Source organism: Mauremys mutica, chromosome 3, assembly GCF_020497125.1.
Source record: "Mauremys mutica isolate MM-2020 ecotype Southern chromosome 3, ASM2049712v1, whole genome shotgun sequence".
NCBI classification, from domain to species: Eukaryota; Metazoa; Chordata; order Testudines; family Geoemydidae; genus Mauremys; species Mauremys mutica.
Window position 1 is genome coordinate 96,301,421 of NC_059074.1, and position 18,491 is coordinate 96,319,911.

An 18,491-nucleotide genomic window follows, 5' to 3' on the forward strand; every position below is an offset into this window, starting at 1 on the left:
CAGGACGTGGATGCATTTAGATGCCGGGCACCCGTGGGCACTGTGTTGGGAACCCCTGGGTTAGGGGGAATGAAAATTGAAAACCAAACTTTGCATCAACTCAAACTGAAATGAAGTTTTGTTTCAAAACTTCCATTTTGAAAGCTGACACATTTTCGAGTATCTCTAATAGCATGAACTTATCAAGCTCCTTCTGAGTCTATCAGAGCACTCAATTAACCCTCTACATTCCTCTGAAGCAGGGGAATAGTCTTCATTTAACAGGTGGGGAAGCTGAGGCACCAGACCCGTTAAGACACTTGGTCAGTATCACACAAGGAGTTGAATCTACAGTGTCAAAAATGGAATGTGTTATCCCCACTGGATGCAAGTGCATTGAGGGAAACTAGTGTAAACAGGGCTCCTGAGTATATTACAGGTTCCAGTGGTATTGATGCATCAATTTGAATTACAGATTCTAATTTTTCTAGTGTAGAAAAGTCCAGAAACTTCATAGCAGAATCAGAAGTAGAATCTACTTTTTCAACCACAAGACCATTCTTTCTCCCCTTTTTGAAGAATTCTGAAAATGCATAGAGTTTAAACCACTCTGTCTTTCTGCATCTGCCAAATGAGGTATATGATTATGTGTTGCATGATTAGATGTCTATTTGGCACTCTACGGTCTGTCATCTCCTCTCCCTCCGGGCTCTTCCTTCTAAAAGTTGCACAACATTGCTGTATTTTGTTTCAAGGGAATCATCCTCTTTATTCAGTGCCATGAGCATTAGCCTAGTTTACATTTTCTGCCCTCAAAGGCCCTGTGTTATGTGGCAGCCTTCCTTCTGAGGTGGCCTAGATAGAATCCCTTTACAAGGGCACTTCCAGATTTCCTGCAAAGGGCATAGCAGAGACTGCCCTGTAAACTTCTTGGGACAGAAGTAAGCATGAGACCAAGATCAAAAAAAAAAAAAAAAAAAAAAAAGCAGAGACACTTAAAAAGGTAGTGGGAAAGAAAGCAAAGAGATTTTTCTACCACATCAAAAAAATTTGGCTTCCAAAAATACATAAAGTGGAACACAACTTATGAAATCACCAAATGCTCTTGCTGGAATTGCAGAACATTTAAGTAAGGAGTATTTCATTAAGTTGGTAGGTTTTGAATTTTTCAAGTACTGTGTGAAGTTATGGCTAGTTTGCATGTATTATTACAATTTCAATATGTGAAAATAATTAAAGTTGTACCATAGGTACAGTTTGTTTGTTTTTTTAAGTGAAAAAAGTTTATTAATTCATCTCCAAGCATTCTACTGTGGTTCATTAGCAAGATACCACATTCAGTGATAGATTTTACTCTGTGCTTATTTCTAAACTCAGTGCTACAAGACCCAGTGCAGACTGGTAGTAAGTTAGTAAAGAATTTTAACTTCAATTATGCAGAGCCGTAAGAGAAGCCATCACTTGAGACATTTAGAAGTAGACAAGACAAAGCTGTGAAGGAAAAGGGCACAGGGATAGATTAGTTGACCCATTGCATCATTTCTATCTCCAACTTCCAGGATCCTATCAAAATATTTTTCATTGGTTTTCCATTCCACCCCTGTGCTGTATAAACCTTTATCAAGCTGACATTTAGATGGTTTATTTTCCTAAATGGAAACATTCTTCAGTATTATTCAAGTAAGGTGATGATGACATTGTCGTCTTTTCCTTGCCAAAGCATTTCACCTTCAAACTGAACCAGCCCATATTTTCTTGCTCTCAGCAGGATTCCCACTACTTTATTGGAAATAGTCACATATGTTTCAAACAGCTGTCGGAATGTCACTCTTACATTTCCATCATCTCCTTTCTCCCCAATATTTCTCATGATCAAGCATAGCTCTTCCACTTCCTTTCCCACATGTGTGTGGGCATCTTTTCCTCTTTGCTCTGTTTTAGACCCTTCAGGCGGTCTCCCATAGATGGGATCTCCTCTTTGGGGATGCACAGACCTAGTCATGGGCTTGCTATCATTGCTGAATGGATTCTGTCTCTGATAATCAATGTGATCTTCTGCCCAGCTCTGCCAGCTTCTCCTCAGGTCACCTACTGCGGTGAGTTGGGTTCTGGTGGCTCCAGCACTCTGCCCTTTGTTTTCCTCCATTTCTCAAGAATGTTTTGTGGCATCCAAGCAGGAGTCAAAGCAATGCACTGCTGGAACAGCAGCTTCCTGTATGCACTCACAGCTGTGGAGGAAAATAACACTTTACATTCATATAGCTCTTATCTAAAGATCCTTAAGTGCTTATATAAAATATTATAATAAAAAATGAAATAGTTTCTGGGTCTTTTCATCTTCTTAAAAATCCATTCACATCTTGTAGCAGATGTAGCATCCAAAGCCCCCCATACCTCCACTTCTTTCAATGGTACAACTGCATGAACTGAAAATAACAGTCCTTACTCAGGCAAAAGTCCTGGTGATTTCTATGGGAGTTTTGCCTGAGTTAGGGCTGGAGGCTTAGACCAAAGAATACAGTAAAAATCTGAGTGTGTCATTATGTCTGCTCCTAACTCAACAACAATCAAAAACATAAAATAACCCTAATTAAATAATAAGTCACTGAAATAATGTAGGTCCATAAATTAAACAAATTAAACTTTGAGTCTGTTACAGGACATACATTTCCTTCAGTTTCCAGACAGATATACCATATAGCCCAGTAGGCTTGGGATCAATACAGTATAGCCTTTGTGAAATAAAAATGCATTATAATATTTACTTACTTTTTCATGCAATTGCATCTTTTATAAAGCGTTCACCCTTTGTAGCACAGACCATACCCAAATAATCTGTTCTGATATTTTTTGACCTGTTCATTGCAGCTGCCTGCTGACAGACAACAAAACAAACCAGTCATCAAGCAACAGCCTACCAATAAGTGCTAAGGGGTGGGGATTTTCTCTCTCCTGCTTATACACTTAAGGTGGACACATAAACCATGCTTTGAAGATTCCCAAAACTGATGTTAGTTACTCTTTACAGAAAACATTATCCCCTCATCTGTGATATGCCATACACTGATGCACAGTGTATTAAAAGGGATTTCAGTGGTCACACAGGCTGAAAAGGAAATGGAATCCCAACAAATTTTGATATCTACAACTATGCACTTCAAACACTGAAGCATGTAAGACTATAGTAGATGGCACTCCCTTAATATGCTTGTTCTGTACAGCAAAGTCAGGGATGCCTGCTAAGGAAAATGTGCATTGCAGCACTGCAGTCAAAAGACCTTTTGCATGTGGGAAATGATATACATGGGCTGTCCTAGATCTCATTGAAAAGAAAAGGATAAGAACTATGGAACCAGCTCATGTGCAGCTATAATTATTTGATATATAGAAAGATCATGTGTAGTTGTCCCACTTATAGAGATGGATCCATTTGTATTAGTCTTTTCTTTATACCAGCCTTATACTTTGGCTGTTAAAATTAACATACTAGGACCATCCAATACAAAAGAAAAGCTGTAGGTGTTTCCCCCCTAGATGGGGTTGCGGTGGATGGGTTAATTACTGTTTTAATTTACAGTAACGCAAACCTGATCAGTTTGATAACAATGCATGGGAAGATGTTTTGTATGTTCTCCTATAACTTAAAAGTTAAAATTTCATGGCAATTTGTCTATAAGCAGACTGCAGTGCTGCTTCTAGTGAATTCCGATATAGAAATACTCCATTAATAATAAATAAGAATGGCATTTCCAAATTGCTCCAGTGCATTGTAATGTGTAAACTTCAATACCAATTATAATGAATTTATGCTCATAATGAAGTATTTCTGGGTGGAAAAAGAATGACTTCACTAAACATTTTTACTATAAATGGTATTGGAATTATGCATGGGGGATCACACAACGGTTGTGAAATATAATTTAGAAAAACAACAGCATGAGTTAAATCATTGTTCATCAGAAGTGTTTTGAGGATTTCTCCCACCCCCATTCAAACTCGTGATCATTATAAGATCCCATGACACTTGCTACAGGAGAAGGGAGTGTTAACTCCAGTGTACTGGTCAAATTCCAATTTGGATAATTACATACTGCTTACCTAAAATTCACCCCGTAGGCTGAAACGAGGGATTGTTCTTCATTTCCCCCTCCTAAAATCAATTATGTAATGTTGTTGGTTTAATATGGCTGTCCTATTCCATCCTCAAAACAGTTACTTTTCAATAGCACTGTAGAGACATGGTTTATATATAAAAAAATATACAATCTGTAAAATTGGATTCTTTCAGGATCTAACATTCTGTATAAATCATAGCTATCACACGTGCAGTCACAAGCAGAATTGAGCAGCACATTCATTACAGAGACTCAGCTTGTGCTTTTGTTTGGCATTTACAGTGAAAATGTGAAAACAAAATTTTATGAGATAATACTAACATGACGTGTATCTGTGTTCACATGTGCATGTAGTTGGTTCAGATTTTAAAATACACTAGAAATATACAAGCTTATCTGGTGTTATTTGCATGAGGTGTTTAAAATTTTAAATCTCCCCCCACAAACAAGATTGATTATTTGTTCACTCAACCCCTGTTTAGAAAACAGTATGATTGGAATACAGTGAAGTAAGTATTCAGTGTTCCTGACAAAAGAAAGCATGTGAAGAGAAAATCATCTCGTCAAAGATAATTTTAAACAATGGAACAGATAACTCCTACTTACAAGATGCCAAGACAGAGACTAAATGGCTAAAAAAACCTCAAATGGGTCAGATTGGAAAAATAAAAGTGGTGACCTTCCGCTAATTTCTTCCTGCAATCCCAAACTTTTGTCAACAACCCCAGACTAGCTGGATGTTTCTGCTGAAATCATTAGCAGTGAAACTATTAACAATGTTGATCAAAAATGTGTCAAAATTAGGTTTCAGCATTAAGATTCTGAGACAAAGGGGGATAGCTGACATCTCTCAAAGCTGTTCTGTCTGTAGACTCAGACAGTACTGCCTCTGTTCAAATCTGGAATGTTTTCTTTGAGATTATAAGGGCTAGACATTTTTAAAGTGAAAGTGTAAATTCTGCAGAAACCAACGAGGTAACCATAGAAGTTCTAGTGTAATGCATCAGCCAACAGCAGCTCTTTCCAACCTCTGAACACAAATATATAAAGAATGCAGTCCATGGAGCTCTTATAAGTCATGAGCAAGATCTTAAAATCTACAAGGAAAGCTATCATATGACAACAACAAAAAGCTGGAAAACACGAGTTAAGTGTTGAGTTGGTCTAGTGCTAATAAAAGGCTTAGTGAAATCTGGATAAGCTAAACCTTTCAGTCAGCAAAATAGAGACACCAGCCAGTAGGGAATTACAGTAATCACACCTAGATATTGGAGGGGGGAACCCAAAACAAAGGAGAACAAACCTTCAAGAAAAATACAGGAAGAAAGTCCGCCTTTTTTATCCTCATGTCTGTCACAATCCTGAGTATCTCTCCATTTTTTCCATCTCCATTCACTTCCCATCCTCACAACTCTATGCAATGGCTACTGTCCTCTTTGGTGCGGAAAAATGGATGCAACTCCCTTCAGAAACTGTTGATGCTTTCTAGTCCATCTTCTAGATAGAATCTAGATTGTGCCACTCCTTAATCAGCTGGAGGGGTCAATGGTGAGCAACATGAGTACTCCTGCCCTCCAGAAGGGAAAGCCTCTTGCCCTCAAGAGCATTTCCAAACTCTAAGGTAGTATTATTTTGTAACATTTGTATGTCACACCATTAAAGTTGGTAGTGCTGCCCAAAGCATTTAAAGACAGTCCCTTCCACCTAGTGCTGAAAACAGCTACCATAATCAGAAAGCTAGGTAAATGGGTGGGAAGTTTTTGTAACAATTCTCTAGAAGAGTACATAGGGCTTAAGAGAGATAGACATTACTTCACAGGATGTGAAATCGGGACCAGAAATGGAAGTGAGGTCTCCTGCACTGCCAAAGTACTACCTATAGACCACAGATGCTGCCAAAACCATCTTGCTTCTAATTGATTCCCAGGCTTTTTTTTTTCTTGGTAGGTCAGTACTGGAGTGGAGAACAATGTATATGTATAAAGCATCTTCCATACTCAATATATTAGACTATTTTACAAAACAATATATAGTGGTAGTGAAACAACTACATTGGCGAGCTTAACAGCAGGGGCTCAAACATAATTTTGGACATTACAACCTGGTTCCCTGAGATGGGGAGAGAAGGCTGTTGGCCATGGCACTAGGCATAAACCATATCTTTTTGAAAATTGCAATTGGATCTTTAGGGCCTACTTGGGCATCCAACCAGGAATAAAAAGAGGTGTCTTAGCTACGTAATTTGTCTTATACTTAGATTGTAGGCTCCCTAGGATGTGGCCCATCTTTTTGTTCTGTTTGTCCAGTGCCTAGCACACTGGGGTCCTGGTCTATGACTGGGGCTCCTAGACGCTACCACAATACAATAACAATCTCTTTTCTGAAGCTCCCTTTCCCAATCCTGCCCTGCAGCATCAATGTGGCAGGGTCCCATCCCAGGGCATGGCACAGTCTGGCCCTGCACACACCCTACCTGCAGCGACATACTTGCAGGCAAGAGTACTTAAAGTAACACTCCTCTTCCTGGGGTTCAACTGAGTCCTTATGAACTGCCACCTCCTTTGGCCCTTCAGGCCCAAACCCTCCCTTCCTGAGGTTCCCCGTTTCACCCCAGCCAGCCAGCCAGCCAGCTCTGTCAGACCCCACAGCAGCCCCTGGCTTCCCTGGAGAGTCTCTTCCACAGGCCTCCCGCTGCCCAGAGAAGGGATTCCCCCCAATGGGGCTGCGCTCACGTGCAAACAGCCCCCCGCCCCCGCGGCTCCCGTAGCTCCCCTGTTGGGTCAAAGAAGACGCGTCACGTCCCGGGAGGGGGAGGGCGAGGCGGCCCCAGTTCCCGCCAGATTTCCGTGGTGGCGCGGCCGGCTCGTCCCCTCGAGTCTGGCCGTTGTTGTGACGCCGGCCAGCGGCCGCAGACGTGGAGCCCCGCCCCCGCCTTCGCCTCGAGGCGCTTCGGCCTGCACGAGCCCCCGCCCTCCCCCGCACCCCTGGCTCCGCCCCCCCGGGCGGCGCATGCGCGGTTGGGCGGAGCACTCCATGGGCTATGGCGCGCTGGCCGCTGCCGAGCTACCTGCTGCTGCTGGCGCAGGAGAACCTGGAGTTCCGGCTGCCGGTGAGAGCCGGGGCGCAGGGGCGGGGCAGCCCCCGCTGGGCACGTGCCTCCTGCCGGGCAGGAGCGGGGGGGGGTAGCTCGTCCCTGCAGCCCCATCGGTGTGTGCGAGCGGAGGGGGGCGTGCAAACCTCAGCCTCCCCGGCCGGCTCCCTCCCTTGCCGGCTACCCCTGTCCCGCTCGTGGGCAGGCTGCTCTCTCGCTTCCCCCCTGTCGCGGGAGGGGGGGTTGCTGTGACTCTCTTTGGGGACTGTGCCGTGCTTCCTAGCCGGGCATCGAGCTGGCCTGTGTGTGCCCCACTGGCTGAGATGGCCCCACGCGCCTGCTTGTATTTTCTGTATGTGGGTTAGCGGAGGGAATCATCCCAGCTCTGCCCTGCAGTCATTAAACGTGAACCCAGCAACAGGGAGCGGATAGGGCCAGCAATGGCTATTAGTCAAGGTGATCAGGGACACAACAACCCCATGCTGTGAGTGTCCCTAAGCCTCTGACTGCCAGATGCTGGGACAGGACGACAGGGGATGGATATTGGGCTAGCTGGACCCTTGGTCTGATCCAGTATGACCGTTCTTATGTTCTAACAAACAGAGTATTTACAGAATTACAGATGTACCATTTTTGTTGGGGTCTTGTCTCCAGAGGCATAACTGGTTGCAAAAGCTCAGTAAATCTAGTAAATTGGATTGAATTATCCTGCTGAATAGTTTTAGCAGGTGTTTTTATGGCTAATCTGAAACTCTCTAAAGTGGAGTTTGAGGCCCAAGTATGTATAATTTAGTATATACTCAATTTCTGTCTGTCTGTCTCAAATTAGTTTGTTTTGAGTCTTCTACAGAAATCAAGAGTTTTGTTTTCACAGGCTGGTCAGCAAATATCCTATGCATTGCAGTATGTTTCTGTCTGGTGTATGTTCCTTTGGGGACCATTTTGCATAGCTGATAATATGACATCCAGATAAGTATTTTTTTTTAAAAGCTCTTAGTTGTTTAATGGTAGTCCTGTGTTTCAGGACTATTTCATTAGAGTTGGTAGGTCATGGATATATATATATTGAAAATGATTGGGTGAAGGTTACATCTCTTATTTATTCCCCTTGCTTGCATGAAGATTTCTGTTTGTATATTCATTTTTTCACAGGCTTTTGATGGGACTGAAATATGGATACCTTTATATATGCCTTTACACTTCAGTCCAGGTTGCTCAGTTGAGTCAAAAGTTCTTTCAAATATATGAAACAAACAAACTTACTTGTCTTTTTTGCATGTTTGATAACAAGTGTCCATAGGGTAAAGTTCTGGTTAGATCATTTCTTAGAATCCATGAGGAATCCAGTTTAATTCTGGATTATGTTGGTATTTGTCAATATCTGTATTTTATTTAAGGATGCTAAAGGATAGTTTGGTAATGTTATTGACATTGCAAATATCTCTGTTGTTGGTAAGATTGAAGGCATCTCCACTTGTGCATGTTGGGCTAACTAGCGTACCTGGCTATGTCTCAAGGAGTGTTCAAATTGGAAGCTTAAAACAAATAACATAAGAAGTGTTTCCTGGCTATTTTTGTTAGTGTTGCAATATTTTGTCTGATGTTTACAGTGCTATGTCAGTTCTTAGGTTTGAGTTTCTGAGGTTTTGCTTTAGTTCCTGTCTTGTTTTAATGGAGGACTGACTCTATCTCCTTTTTTGTAGAGCCATGTGTCTTTGCTACAGTCTTGGGCTGAGAGACTGTGTGAGAGAGGCTAGGGGGGGCTCAGTGAATGGCAGATATTAATTCTGTATTGGTGTTGGTTGTTGGTATTATTGACGGGGAAAGGGATGAGATTTATATAGGCAAATTTTAGGCACACTAAGTAGGCAAAGCAACAAAACCAGAGCAAACCCAACTGTCTCATAGGGTGTATCTACACAGGAATAAAAAATCTGTTGCTGGCCTGGGTCAGCTGACTCAGGCTTGTGGGGCTCAGAGTCTGGGGTTGAAAAAGCATTGTATAGAAATTCAGACTCGAGCTGGAGGGTCCCAGAGCTTGAGCTCCAGCCCGAGTGTGGACATCTACAGAGTGATTTCTAGTCTCACAATCCTAAGTCAGCTGATCCAGGCCATGCCACAGGTCTTTTATCTCTGTGTAGACACACCCATAGATACATATAAAAAGAGCGAGGAGAAAAAACAAGAGTGTATTTTTTAGCTCTAGTGAATATATCTTCATTGGCTGTTTCAGGGCACAGAGTGTCTTGTCCTCTCTTCTCTTCAAACTTCGGTACCAGGTAGGATTTTCAGAGATGATTAAGGCCACTTTTAAGTTTGGAATTATGTTTGGAAAGCAGCTAGCACACTGTGGGCGCTATTGGAAACAAATACAGTAAAAGATGTGTTATCCGGCACTTTACCAACCGGAAAGCTCTAGAAACTGGCATTTTCGGAGGGGTTGCGGGGCGCGGGCTCTGGGAGGGAGTTTGGGTATAGGAGGGAGCTCGGGGCAGGGGTTTGGGGCATGGGAGGGGTTTTGGGGTGCCAGATCCGGGCAGCGCTCACCTCGGGCAGCTCACTGCAAGTGGCAAGATGTCCCTGCTGCTCCTAGGTGGAGGAACAGCCACGGAGGTTCTGTGCGCTGCCCCCACCCCATCCCAATTGCTGGCTCCACCTGTGGGCAGAGACAGTGCACAGAGCTGCTGGCCGTGCCTCTGCCTAGGAGCAGCAGGGACATGTCGCTACTTGTGGGGAGCTGCCCGAGGTGAGCACCGCCCAGATCCGGCACCCCAAAAGCCCTCCTGGGCTCCAGCCCTGAGCCTCCTCCCACACCCAAACTCCTCCCTTAAGTTAACCGGAATTTTTGACTTATCAGCACCCCCTATTCCCCCAGCATGCTGGATAATAAAGATTTTACTGTAATTATAAACTGTCCTTTTTAACATTGTCAGGAAACTTCTCCAACCCATATGTAATATCTACTCATGTGGTCCCATGACTACTATGATCATAATGAACCAACTAATGGCATTTTATTCACCTTGTGCAAGCTGGCGAGTAACTTGCTTTTGGAAAACTCTAGCATCCTCTTATTTTCTATAGAAAATAGAAGAGGAAAAGGGTCATAATAGCAGTCTTACTAAAATAGTGGATGACTAGCATTATCCAGTGATTTTTGACAATACTGAATGACTTCTTCCCTTTGTCTTCCATCCCCATGTAATTCTCAGTCCATAATAAAATGTAGGCATATGTATTTATAAGGATAATTTTGTGAGGAAATAGGTAGTCATCTGTTAGAAAATGAATGGGAAGCTCATCATTTCAGGATATTTATTGATATGGATAGATCTCCAAGAGAAGTATCTTGAGAAACAACAGAGACATCAGAGATTGAAAGCCTATTCTAGTTCATTATTCTCTTGTTCCTTAGTACTTAATGGTTGCTCGGGGATTCATAATCTTCCTGCTTCAGTTTACAGTCTCTAACTTCAGTTACTATGAAAAATGCACCCAACAGAGCAAGTTATCAAGATCTCTGTAAGCAGAGAAGGAAGCAGAAACAGTGGACTCCTGCCATTGTTTTCCTCAAGAGGGACTTGCCTTGCTAATAATACACTTGAATCTTTCTATGACTAGACCCATTACCCAGAATTCAATTATAGTTATAGTGAGTGTACGACCTTGTTAAATATTAGCAATTTCAGAGAGAGGTAAGTATAAAAATGAAGCACACTGGAGCTTGATAAAATGATTAGGCTAATTTTTAACCTAATCCCATTGTGCATTGGATTACTAATCAATATATTACTATTCTCAGATGGTACTTGTAGGCTGTAATAAAAAAAAAAAGGCTTATTTTTAAAGTGGAATATTTAAGTAATATTTAAGTAAAATGTAAGTAGTCATTCGCTACCACAATGTCAGATTTTTCTCCTCTCCTAAGATTTTTAATAGTTGGCTCCTCCTATAAATTGATATTGGACATAAGAACTAATATAACTTTGTTGTTGAAGTCTCTTTGAAATTTTGTTTCTAGTATAAAGTTATTGTAGATGTATGTGAAATTATGGTATGGGAACAATACTTCTGTTTTCTAAAAAATGTTTTGTCCTACAATGTTTTCATTGTAGGAGATAAAGTCCTTGCTCTCACTTTGTGGTGGACAATTCAGCAGTCAACAAGAAATTCGTATAAATGTAAGTTGTAATGTTTTACTTGAAATAAATATATATGGGCTACTTGTGATAGATTGACTTGACTTATGTATTTTCTTTGTATTATCTTTATTCATTGTGAGTAGCTGATCAAATTTCAAAGATGCTTGGGAGAAGAGAGCATTTTCCAAAAACTGTCATTGGTGGAGTTTGTGTCTGCCTTACATTCAATTTCATGGCATTTCTGTGTGTTTGTGTGCATGTAACGCAAAAACTTTTGAAATCTGCATCCAGTCAATACCAAAATTTTAGGGAACACTCTAAACATCAGCTGCCAGAACCCTATTGATTTTGGGGAGAATTAGAAGACAAAAAGGGGGGAAATGGAGGGCATGTGGTGCTGCTGCTATATTTAGCACCGTCACAGCTTCAAGCATTCTGCAATTGTCTATAGATCAAACAACTGGTTGATGGTAACCATCAACACTGTTCAGCATAACAGTACTCCTACTTATCCTCCCAATAGAGTTTTAAATGCTGACACCTTGAATGACTTATCTCCCAGAAAAATAATGGTATGGGGGGAAGAATGGGGGACCCTGCTATAGGAGGAGTGGGGGGAGCCCCTGGCAGGGAAAAGGAGAATAGGAGACCCAGGAATAAGGGGAGGAGCTGTGTTGGGTCACACAGAATCCCCAAGTGATGGAGATTGGGAGTACCTCATATTGGCAATGGGATACATGGAGCCTCGCCATGGGGGTACGGAGGTTCACACAGAGTTTCTGGTATTGAATTGGGATAATAGGAGACTGGGGCGGGGGGGAAATGGTGGGTGTCACACAGTCTGAAGTGACTTAAGACCATGAGTGTCAACCTCAGGGCAGACTTTAAAAAAGCAGGGCAGAAACCCTAAGGTGGTTGTATGTTCTGTAATTAGATTTCACCAACCCAGTAATAAATGTAAACTCCTGAAGCACTGTAACAGACTTACGATGGAGTCACAGACAGTCCCCTTGGGCATTCCAGTCTATCTTGTCGCCCAGGCAAGCTGGACTATGTGATAGATCAGGGGTGGGCAAACTATGGCCCAGGGACTGCATCTGGGCCTCCAGACATTTTAATCTGGCCCTCAAGCTCCTGGCAGGGAGCAGGATCCGGGGTTTGCCCTGCTCCAGCCGGGGAGCCGGGTTGGGGGCTTGCCCTGCTCCATGCGGCTCCTGGAAGCAGCAGCATGTCCTCCCTTTGGCTCCTATGCATAGGGGCAGCCAGGGGGCTCTGCAGGCTGCCCCCGCCCCAAGGGCCGCCCCCGCAGCTCCTGTTGGCTGGGAACAGCGACCAATGGGAACTGCAGGGGCGGCACCTGCGGACGGGGCAGCGCACAGAGCTGTCTGGCCATGCCTCCATGTAGGAGCTGGAGGGAGGACATGCCGCTGCTTCTGGGAGCTGCTTGAGGCAAGTGCCGCACAGAGCCTGCACTCCTGACCCCCTTCCATGCCCCAAACCACTTCCCCAGCCCTGACCCCCTCCCGCCCTCCGAACCCCTCGGCCCCAGCCCGGAGCACCCTCCTGCACCCCAACCCCGCATCCCCAGCCAGAGTCCTCACCCCCTACCGCACCCCAACTCCCAATTTTGTGAGCATTCATGGCCCATCATACAATTTCCATACCTATATGTGGCCCTCGGGCCAAAATGTTTGCCCACCCCGTGATAGATGGTCACTTTACACCAAAAATAACAATAATATTCAGGTTACTTGCAGTCCCAAAGGACCAGTCACTTGTCCCCGTCAATTGTACTAAATCTCAAACCAAGGACTACACCTGTAGCCAATCCTGTGATAAACTAACTAAAGATTTATTAACTTAGGGAAAAAATGAGTTATTTACAAGGTTAAAACAGGAAATATACACACACAAATGAGATACAGTCTTGGACTTTAAAAGGTAATATAAGCTTCTATAATACACAGAGCTGCTTATCCTTTAGGGCTGACCCATGCCAAGCAGGATGGGGATCTCTTGCTTATGTTTAGGAATCTTTGCCCCTCAGAGTCCAGACAGCATAAAGAAATCCTGTTTCTCCTTGTCAGGGATTTTTATCCCCTTTCACCCCAGAATCCAAGCTGAACGTGGGATGAGTTCCTGCACAGGCCTCCCCTTCCTGGAGGGAGTGAGGAATGCAATCAACAAAGTCTCTGTCCTTTGTTACACAATAACTCATTTGCCTTCAGTGGGCCATCTTGTGTGCAGGGCAAGCACTTTAATTTAATACTTTTTTTTTCCTGTTTGGTGAGTTACACAATTACAGAGGTTTACAATGCAAAGTCTCAATATAACTTTATACCATGGGATACATATATTATAAGAAGGATTAATACATGCAACATCCTACAAGTATTTCATAGATCTAAACACATTCTTGTAACACTAATATCGATTTTAACTATGCTAACTCATTGGTAAACCAAACTGGATTTCAGCTGTGCATATGTCAGTACTCAGTGAGGTCCTGGGCCTTGGCATGAGTTGGTGCCTGTTCTGCCAGCATCTCGGGTAATAGAAATTATATGGTGGGCCATGAATGCTCACAAAATTGGGGTTGGGGTATGGGAGGGAGTGAGGGCTTTGGTTGGGGGTGTGGGCTCCGGGGTAGGGCCAGAAATGAGGAGTTCAGAGTGCAGGAGGAGGCTCCGAGCTGGGGCGGGGGAGTGGGGTGTGTTTGGGGGGGGTGAAGGCTCCAGATGGAGGTGCGGGCTCTGGGGTGGAGGCTGGGGATGAGGGGTATAGGGTGCAGGAGGGTGCTCTGGGCTGGTATTTTGGGGTTTGGAGTGCAGGAGGGAAATCAGTGCTGTGGCAGGGGGTTGGGGCATGGGGAGAGGCTCAGGGTTGCAGGCTCTGGGTGATGCTTACCTCAAGTGGCTCCCGGAAGCAACGGCATGTCCCTTCTTTGGCTCCTACGCGGCGGCGTGGCCAGGCGGTTCTGCATGCTGCTCCGTCCGCAGGCACTGCCCCGGCAGATCCCATTGGCTATGGTTCCCGGCCAATGGGAGCTGCAGGGACAGCATGCAGAGCAGAGCCTCCTGGCTGCCCCTATGCGTAGGAGACGGAGAGGGGCCATGCCGCTACTTCTGGGAGCCACGTGGAGCAGCCCCCAACCCTGCTCCCCAACTGGAGCGGGGCAAACTCCAGACCCCACTCACCAGCATGAGCTTGAGAGCCAGATTAAAATGGCTAGCAGGCTGGATTCGGCCCGTGGGCCGTAGTTTGCCCACCCCTGCTATAATGTCTGCTTTCTACCCCTACATGTGACGTCTCAAAATAGAACTGTTGAAGGGTAGTTGCCATACATGCTACTGACTATAATCTTAAAAGAAATAGTGCCATCTACTGGAAGTCTGTTGCTTCTTTCTAAAGCAGTTGAGCCATGAGAATTGCTAGTCTTTGCAGTAGCTGGAGTCCTGATTGGATTTGTTTTTTTTCTCTAAATCTAATGTGTGAGTGTCTAGAAAAGTGAAGGTATTAAATTTTAGTCTTAGCAGTTACTCAAAACAAATCAAGCAAGGATAACTAAATGTAAATACAACTGTAAGGTTATGCTTCTACAGGATTCTTTGAGGAAGAATGAATAAACAAGTCGACAGTCTACTATTTTGGACTATCTACACATGCTAAACAGAGCGTGTGTGTGTGCATTCCAGCTACTCCTGTTTGACCTCAAACATTACCTCCTCGTATTTATACAGCAGTTAATATTAGAACCAGAAAAAGGTGTTCTTGTACCTTTTCACAGCGTATTGTAATTCTATATAAGTAATCTTAATTGTTTAGTATCAGAGGGGTAGCCGTGTTAGACTGGTTCTGTAGAAGCAGCAAAGAATCCTGTGGCACCTTATAGACTAACAGACGTTTTGCAGCATGAGCTTTCGTGGGTGAATACCCACTTCTTCAGATGCAAGTGTTTAGTGTATCTTGTGATATCCTCTTCTTAGCACTCGGATTTCTCATACTGTCTTTTTATTTCAGTCTCCATTTTGGATTCTCAATATTCCTTCAGAAGAGATGGCAAGAGGACTAATGAAAAGGACAGTATGTGCAAAGTAAGAGTTACAAATCATGTATAGTTGTGCAACATGTTCAGCTATTTTGTGGCAAATATTTTTACATGGAATCTTTTTTTTTTTTAATTTCACTGTTGAAACTTCGAAAATGTGTACACATTAATGAAATGAAGTATGGCTGATTGAAAAGAATCCGTCTTTATTCTTTAGTTTCAAGTCTCTTTCTCAGTCTTATCCTGTGTTCTTCATTGCAGAGTACAGTACTTATTTCTTCACGTTAACAACCTTGTAGCAAAGTTGTTTGGACATCTTGTGTCATGTTAAGTTAGTGACTTTTTTGAGGAGAAAAGGGGGAGATTTTTTTAATCCGTTTGGGTATATTTTTATTTTTACATCAGTTGTAAGTGATAAGAGTTATACACTGAATTTAAAAAAAGGAGTACAGAGTAGCTGCTTCCTGGCTTCACTCTTCCACTCCTGAATGCTGAGTACTCAGCCTGTGGAGCTGCAGCAGAGAGTCTTCCAGCGGGTCCTAGGGAGGGGAAAATTTTCCAGGGAGCTAGTGCCATCCTCCCTTAAGATGAGGTCTCCTTGTTTTGGCTTGTTTTGGAGAATGCAGCCCTATATGCTTTTCAAACTGCAGAAGTCTGTGACCATTATATGGTACTTTGCAGACCATATTCAATGGTCTGGGGGCTGAAAAGAAAGCCTTATGTCTTTTTGACTGTCGATTGCGTCTTATATTTAGTTTCATCTATGCTGGGCTATGAGTGTGCTCATGCAAATGCACCTTTATATGGAAAAATATAGTTGTATTTCCTTTGGGGATAAATTCTGCTCTACTTCAAACAACAATGGGAAAGGAAACTGAAAGTATGGCGTTCTCAGCAAAATGTTTTTTGAAATTCACCTAAGTGGTGGTGATCTTTTATAAAGGGTGCCTTCAACAAATGTATTTCTAATATGAAAGAAAAAAAAATAATTAAGGACGTCCCTTAGAAAGAGCGAACCTGGCATAGCTGCTCATTGTATTTTTTTCACCCATTGTGCCCACACACTAGTTTTAGTATAAGGCTGTTAATGGTTTTCCAGGTTGCTAGCAATGAAGGTGATTAAGTACTGTACTCTGAAGCACTATTAAAAAAACCCAACACCAGCAACAAAAAAATGAATGACGTGGTCTTTGCCAACAGATTGATAAAAAGGTGAGATATGGGCCTAAGACCTTTTTTTTTAAATACCCCTCTAACATTAAATCAAAAGACAAAGATTAATATTCAGTTCTGCTTAATGCAGTTTATACTGTCAGCATTTCTTTAGCTCTTACTGTGCGTAATTTAAAATTTCACAGTAGATAGAAACACAGATGCTGTGAGAAGAAATAGCAGACTGTTCAAAAATGTCTTATTTTCCAGGGGAAATGCTGATTACAAATTTAGCTTTAAATAACACTTTCAGGAACTGAATACATTAATAAAATGACTTATTCTGAGTGGCTTTTGTTGTTGCTTAATAAAATATAGCTCATTTATATGTCAGTTTGAGCAAACTAGAACCTTTGAGCATTTTGAAGAATTTCCTTAAGACGTTAGACCCTTATCTTTGAAAATAAGGTGCTGCGCAGTGACTAATCCTTAGATACTTTGTCAGAGTTCTTAACATGTGATGTACTGCAACTGCACCATAAGAATGTATAGCAATATATGTTACCATTAAAGTTCCTGGTACTGAAAAAGGGATTTTCTGACATGAAAAGGCCATTGGATTAGGATATACGAATGGGAGAAAAGACAAACTATGGTGTATATAACTGTTCAAAAGGAAGAGTTAGGGCAGGGGCGGGCAAACTTTTTGGCCTTAGGGCCGTATCGGGTTTCAGAAATTGTATGGAGGGCCCGTTAGGGGAGGCTGTGCCTCCCCAAACAGCCAGGCGTGGCCCAGCCCCTGCCCCCTATCAGACCCCCCTGCTTCTCGCCCCCTGACCGCCCTTGGACCCTCCGCCCCTAACTGCCCCCTGCCGCCCCATCCAACCCTCCCTCTCCTTCCTGACTGTCCCCCCGGACCCGTGCCCCATCCAACCACCCCTTCTCCCTGTCTCCTGACCACCCCCAGAACCCCACCCCTGATTTCCCCCCACCGCCCTATCCAACCCCCACTCCTTCCTGGCTGTCCTGTCCCCTCCCCCCCGGGACCCCTGCCCCATCCAACCACCCCTTGTCCTTGACCGCCTCCGGAACCCCTGCCCCCATTCAACCCCCCAGAACTCCCCTGCCCTCTATCCAAACCCCCTCCCCTGCTCCCTGCCCCCTTACCGCACTGCCTGGAACACCGGTGGCTGGCAACGCTACAGCCGCGCTGCCCAGCTGGAGCCAGACACACCCGCACAGCATAGAGCACTGGGTCAGGCCAGGCTCTGGAGCTGCACTACCCCAGGAGCTTGCAGCCCCGCTGGCCAGAGCATTGCGCCGGCGGCACAGTGAGCTGAGGCTGCGGGGGTGGAGGGACAGCAGGGGAGGAGCCGGGGGCTAGCCTCCCGGGGCAGGAGCTCAGGGGCTGGGCAGAATGGTTCCGCGGGCCAGATGTTGCCCGCGGGCTGTAGTTTGCCCACCTCTGAGTTAGGGTAAGATGTGAACTCTCATAGCTTCCAAGAAGATTTTTTTTTTCCTTAAAACTAGCAGTATAGAAAGCAAAGGAAATCCATAAAAAGTTGTTGGTGGTAATGCTAATGATCTGTCTCAAAATGGCATAAGACAGAACATCTTAAAAATGAGACAGAACCTCTGATGGTAGCTGGTCCCGTTATATCTTGGGCATTACAGCACAGTATAATGCTCGGGTATAATGATACCTAAACACTTTGAAATAGGTAAAGAACAGAATTTCAGCCTGAATGCTCTTTCTTGAACATTTTAAACGTGAGTGAAATTTTGTTGGTGAATCATGCCTGGTAGCGTTAATTACTACCATGCTAACATTGTTAAATGAAGGGTATTTTTTAAGGATCCCATAACATAGGAACTAAAATTTCCATCTCCAGCATGTGATGCAAGACAGGGAAAGCATCACTGAGACCCCAATTAACAAACCCTGTTTCCTGAATCAGGGCCTG

General features: G+C 43.7%; 1 protein-coding gene and 1 long non-coding RNA gene across 10 annotated transcripts in view; one reads left to right on the plus strand and one right to left on the minus strand.

Annotated features, from left to right (window-relative positions):
- Positions 1-518: 518 nt before the first annotated feature.
- On the minus strand, positions 519-7,035 carry LOC123366231. 4 transcript variants are annotated; one of them, XR_006577976.1, is made up of 4 exons: positions 6,827-7,035; positions 5,398-5,627; positions 2,749-2,851; positions 519-2,207 (listed from the first exon to the last, which is right to left on the minus strand). It is a non-coding gene; the product is annotated as an uncharacterized LOC123366231 (long non-coding RNA). The 4 variants fall into 4 exon arrangements; XR_006577978.1 differs by lacking the exon at positions 6,827-7,035 and adding an exon at positions 4,078-4,207 and having other exon boundaries at positions 5,398-6,698; XR_006577975.1 differs by lacking the exon at positions 6,827-7,035 and having other exon boundaries at positions 5,398-6,698.
- A 68-nt stretch (positions 7,036-7,103) lies between these two features.
- The window catches only part of TRMT11 (tRNA methyltransferase 11 homolog), a 55,638-nt gene continuing 44,250 nt past the window's right edge, over positions 7,104-18,491 (plus strand). The window contains exons 1-3 of one of the 6 annotated variants that reach the window (XM_045009480.1): positions 7,104-7,203; positions 11,301-11,366; positions 15,348-15,421. In XM_045009480.1, the coding sequence (XP_044865415.1) occupies positions 7,135-7,203; positions 11,301-11,366; positions 15,348-15,421 (209 nt within the window). In that variant the 5' untranslated portion in view covers positions 7,104-7,134. Of the gene's footprint in view, positions 7,204-9,292; positions 9,465-10,016; positions 11,367-15,347; positions 15,422-18,491 lie in introns of those variants that run through there. The other 5 variants (XM_045009481.1, XM_045009479.1, XR_006577974.1 and 2 more) reach the window with 5 other exon arrangements.